The 4,742-nt window shown below is 40.7% G+C and overlaps 2 protein-coding genes across 3 annotated transcripts in view; one reads left to right on the forward strand and one right to left on the reverse strand.

Moving 5' to 3' along the window:
* The window catches only part of LOC107749125 (E3 ubiquitin-protein ligase TRIM63-like), a 7,246-nt gene extending 4,615 nt beyond the window's left edge, over positions 1-2,631 (reverse strand). Inside the window, exons 1-5 of one of the 2 annotated variants that reach the window (XM_016564216.1) lie at positions 2,152-2,631; positions 1,608-1,780; positions 591-771; positions 391-486; positions 114-259 (exon numbers count right to left, since the gene is read on the reverse strand). In XM_016564216.1, the coding sequence (XP_016419702.1) occupies positions 114-259; positions 391-486; positions 591-771; positions 1,608-1,780; positions 2,152-2,313 (758 nt within the window). In that variant the 5' untranslated portion in view covers positions 2,314-2,631. The remainder of the gene's footprint in view (positions 1-113; positions 260-390; positions 487-590; positions 772-1,607; positions 1,781-2,151) is intronic. The other variant, XM_016564217.1, reaches the window with a different exon arrangement.
* A 477-nt stretch (positions 2,632-3,108) lies between these two features.
* Positions 3,109-4,742, forward strand: part of LOC107749132 (E3 ubiquitin/ISG15 ligase TRIM25-like) — a 3,573-nt gene continuing 1,939 nt past the window's right edge. The window contains exons 1-3 of the mRNA XM_016564228.1: positions 3,109-3,699; positions 4,109-4,204; positions 4,415-4,648. Coding sequence (XP_016419714.1) covers positions 3,109-3,699; positions 4,109-4,204; positions 4,415-4,648 — 921 coding nt within the window. The remainder of the gene's footprint in view (positions 3,700-4,108; positions 4,205-4,414; positions 4,649-4,742) is intronic.

Below are 4,742 nucleotides of genomic sequence, written 5' to 3' on the forward strand. Positions count from 1 at the left end.
TATATATATATATATATATGATGAAGTATATTTAAAATTTTTCATCAGACAAATACTGTACAAATACTTTTTTATTTTGTGTATAGTGTGCATTTTTGTGTGTGTGCATGTACTTGCGCTGTAGGCCACCGATGTAGTCAAGTTTCTCCTGCTGTTCTGCGGTGATCTTCAGTGTAAGTTCTCCTCTGCGCTCTTCCAGAAGAGCATACAGACGATCAAACCACTCACATACACGAGACTTTTGCCTTCGACCATTCTCCTACACACAATCACACATGCACTGATATCAATACTTGGACCGTAATGTAAGAAATAACTGAAAGTTATGATGAAATGGTCAACAGAAAAAAAACAGTCATTACTGCTGATAACACGCACACACATACTGACCTCCACAGCTCTGCAGCTTTCCTCTAGCTGACTGATGATGCCCTGAACTCTGTCATTGTTGCCAACCAACACAGCAACACCATCAGACAACTCGGTCTGCACACACAATCACATAAATATAAACTGATCAATAATCATGATGATTAAACACAGAGGTGCAGGGAGAGGAAAGCAGAAAGATAGATTTAAAGCAGTCTCACTTTCTGGGTTTCATAGACCGATTTGAGCGGAGCAACTTCACAGGACTGATGACTCCCAAAGACTTTACATAGTGAACAAGTGGGAACAGAGCAGGTCACACAGTATATATTAATCTTCTCATCCGGATGCTCCTCACACATCAACACATCGTTCTTCAGTTCTGGTTCAGGCTTACTGCTGCTGACAAGAGAGATTTTAATTAAATTGCCTTTATTTAGACCTACTAGATCTTAAAATGTGTAGGGTACAAGGGGGCTAAAGGCGCCCCGGGGTAAAAGGCGCCTTTGATATTATTTTCATCTAAACCACTAGATGGCACAAAAACGTGGCGTAGCACTTTCCAAAACATCCGCTTTTCAAGATGCACGTGTATTTTTGTCTGCTCCTTGACGCGATCGCGCGCAGCAGTGCAAAGTTGATTCTGTGTTTACTTGATCTAATATTCGATATTTTTTTAAATGTTGTAGATTTAAGTAGCAAATGAGAATCGCTCAACTTTACTTATTAAAACGATTTTGTTTCTGTATTTTTAAATATATTTTTTTATATTAACATTTTATTGACAGTATATTTATTGAAAAAAATATTCTTTTATTTTTCAAAATAAGCAGAAAATAGTACAAACTTTGCTAAAGTGATTGTTTCTTAAGGTGGGCCTTTAGCCCCGTTGTACCCTATAAGTGTATAGAGTACAGAATATGAATCTTCAAAAAAGGGAGAGAGAGAGAGGGAGAAATGAGAGAAAGTAATTGCTGCTGTTCATGTTGATGTTTTTCCAAGTGTGTGTGTGTGTGTGTGTTGGGGCAACTGATAAACACAGAAAGTGTGTCTGAAATAGCTCCTGTCACATTGGCATACTAATAAATATAGCCCAACACATACACAAACTGACAACGTGCTGAAATAGAATAGAATAGGAGGACAGTCTTGGTTCAATAGGTTTCCAAATGATTATACAGCATAAATGATTGGAGAGGAGAATATGAAGCTGGAAAGTTTAGTTATAGTAATAGTACCTGCTGGATTCCTGTTTGTACATATCTATGATGTTCTCCACCAGCAGGTTCCTCTGCAGGCCATACACCCCATGTCTATCCAGAACCACTTCATGCCTACAGGATGGGCAGCGGAACCGGCCGCCAGAGCCCAATGTAGAACCTCCTCGTGTGGGCAAGTAGGGGTTTGAGGCCTAAAACACACACAAGGGAATGGAATATACTAGGTCTATATTATGTCTGGTCTCAGTGGAAGAATGAAATCCAATTGCACACACACAAATATGTATTATATATAATAACTTGTCATCATTATACAGCAGCAGCTGCTGGTTTTAAAATCACCACTGGAAAATCAAGCTTAAACTGGTACTTTTGGAACATATTAGCTAGTCTAAACTGGTTACTAGCTGTTCCAAGCCATTCCAAGCACTAGACGATCCTGAACCAGTAATATACTAACTGTTCATACCAGCTTCTCAAGATGTTTATTAAAATATATTGTGTTATGAAATACCATGTTCCAAAAAAAATAGTTAACTTCAAGTTTTGTATATATTGGTACCTGAAAGATGTCATTGGCACATTTGCGGCAGAGGTTGTGCTGGCACGGTAAGATCACCACCGGTTTGGTGAAGATCTCAAGGCAAATAGGGCATATCAGCTGCCTCTCCAAACTCTCCATGGTCTCGCGTGTTCTTGGGCACCAATCCAAACCCACGCTCATCACGCGGAGCGCACGCGCTTGATGAACACACACTGGTGTGTGCTGGCTGCTCGGTTTATTTTTATTTTCTTACAAAAGAAATGCAGTTGTAACGCTGTCTCCCCGTGTGGGACGCGTACAAAACGCTTCGTCACCTTCCTCCACGCGCTCCTGTAGTGTCTGGTCTGTTTTTAGAATGGGTACGTCAAGGTTGCCATGATAACGTGACCATATATGAAAACTGCAGTGAGCGAGACCCGGACAGCTGTCTGACCCCCACCAACAAGCTCGCAAACCTCGCCCACTACCAGGCCGGGAATTACGCACACCCCTGGAAACCAGTCATCAGACCAATCATCTTTTCCCATACAAGTTAATGAGATGAATTTCTTGTTAAAACTGAAGGGTATGCCCTTGCAGTTCCATTTTTGTTTTGATTCTAATAGTCTCAGATATGTTTAATTTAAAAGCTTTTGCTTAAATGATCGGCGCTGCTTTTGTAGACAAATATTCACCTAGAAAACTAACATTGTTATTTATTTATTTACTAATCTACTAATCACTGCTAGACACTAGCACACTGACATGAAAAATAGTGTTAGATCGCCATCTAGTTGCTCAGTATTGCTTTATATTTTTCACAGTTGCTGAACTTGTGGACCTTTTTTTTTAAATTATGAACAGTTTCCAGATAATGCAGGTGTGTCTCGTACAGACGCAAGTGTATTGCACACGTCTCTATTAACACAAAACAAGGAAACTAGGTAATATAACAGTTCTGTGTCTCGGTTTATATTTGTGTCTACACACTGTAAAATGGCAGAATCCAGTATTTCAGGGGCTCAGGATGAGTTCAGCTGTTCAATCTGTCTGAATCTACTAAAGGATCCAGTAACCATTCTCTGTGGACACAGTTACTGTATGAGCTGTATTACAGGCTGCTGGGATCAGGATGATCAGAAGAGAGTCTACAGCTGCCCTCAGTGCAGACAGACCTTCACTCCAAGACCTGTTTTAGGTAAAAACACCATGCTGGCTGAAGTGGTGGAGAAACTCAAGAAGACAAAACTACAAGCTGCTCTTCCTGCTCAGTGTTACTCTGAACCTGGAGATGTGGAGTGTGACATCTGTACTGGGAGAAAATATAAAGCTATCAAATCCTGTCTGGTGTGTCTGGAATCTTACTGCCAGACCCATTTTGAACGTCATGAAGAATTTCGCTCTGGCAAGCGACACAAAGTGACAGATGCTATTGGAGAATTAAAAAAGATGATTTGCCCTCAACATGATAAACTGAAGGAAATTTTCTGTCGTACTGATCAGCAGTGTATTTGTTATATGTGTATGGTGGATGAACACAAAAACCACAACACTGTATCAGCTGCTGCAGAGAGGACTGAGAAACGGGTATGAACTGTATCATACAGAAATAAATGTATTTTGTACCATATATTTTATATGCTTTGTAACTTATACATGATAAGAAGATATCCTGTACAGTAATGTTTTAAATAAATTAGGTGAATTAATTGATGGCTTATTATGTTATCATGGTGTGGTCACAAGTTCAATTCATCTCCTTTTGAAAGGACAGAGAAAAGCAGGAGTGAAATTTGTCCTCTGTTTAATGATAAACTTTTATAGTGAGCTGATGAAATATAGGTTATGATGATATAGTATCAGAACATGTTAATAATTCTCCTGTCTTGCGTAGTGAGACTTGCGTAGTGAGACTAAATGGCCACTTAATCTGGCTTAGATCTGCCTAACTATACAGAGGACTGATTTTTCACATTATATTTCTGTGGTCTTACAGAAACACTTGGAAGAGACCCAGAGAAAATTCCATCAGAGAATCCAGGAGAGACAGAAGGAACTTGATGAGCTAAGAGAGACTGTAGAGTCTTACAAGGTGAGTTTTGAGCAGAAGAACAACTGCTGGCTGCTGAAGAGCTGTTTCAGACTCAGTTATGACTCTCCTCCAGTCAGTCAGTGAGGAGCCAGTGCTGGAGCTCTTTCAGTCCCACTGAAGCCCACTGTGGGGAACAGGCTGTGTGAGGCAGCAGTAAGAGCTGAGTGAATGGACTGATTTTGATGCTTCTCTCTCTGTGTGTCCTAACAGCGCTCTGCACAGACAGCAGTGGAGGACAGTGAGAGGATCTTTACTGAGCTGATCCGCTCCATTGAGAGAAGCCGCTCTGAGGTGACACAGCTGATCAGAGATCAGGAAAAGGCTGCAGTGAGTCGAGCTGAAGAACAACTGAAGCGACTGGAGCAGGAGATTGAAGATCTGAGGAGGAGAAACGCTGAGCTGGAGCAGCTTTCACACACAGACCATCACATCCATTTCCTCCAGGTAACAGAGATCTGACAAACAGGACAGTGATCTTTAGGAAGGGAAGAGCATGTTGTACAGACATTGTGTTTCTATCAAATGTTTCTGTGTCTTT

Source organism: Sinocyclocheilus rhinocerous, unplaced genomic scaffold (assembly GCF_001515625.1).
Source record: "Sinocyclocheilus rhinocerous isolate Xijiao unplaced genomic scaffold, SAMN03320098_v1.1 scaffold919, whole genome shotgun sequence".
Taxonomy (NCBI): Eukaryota; Metazoa; Chordata; class Actinopteri; order Cypriniformes; family Cyprinidae; genus Sinocyclocheilus; species Sinocyclocheilus rhinocerous.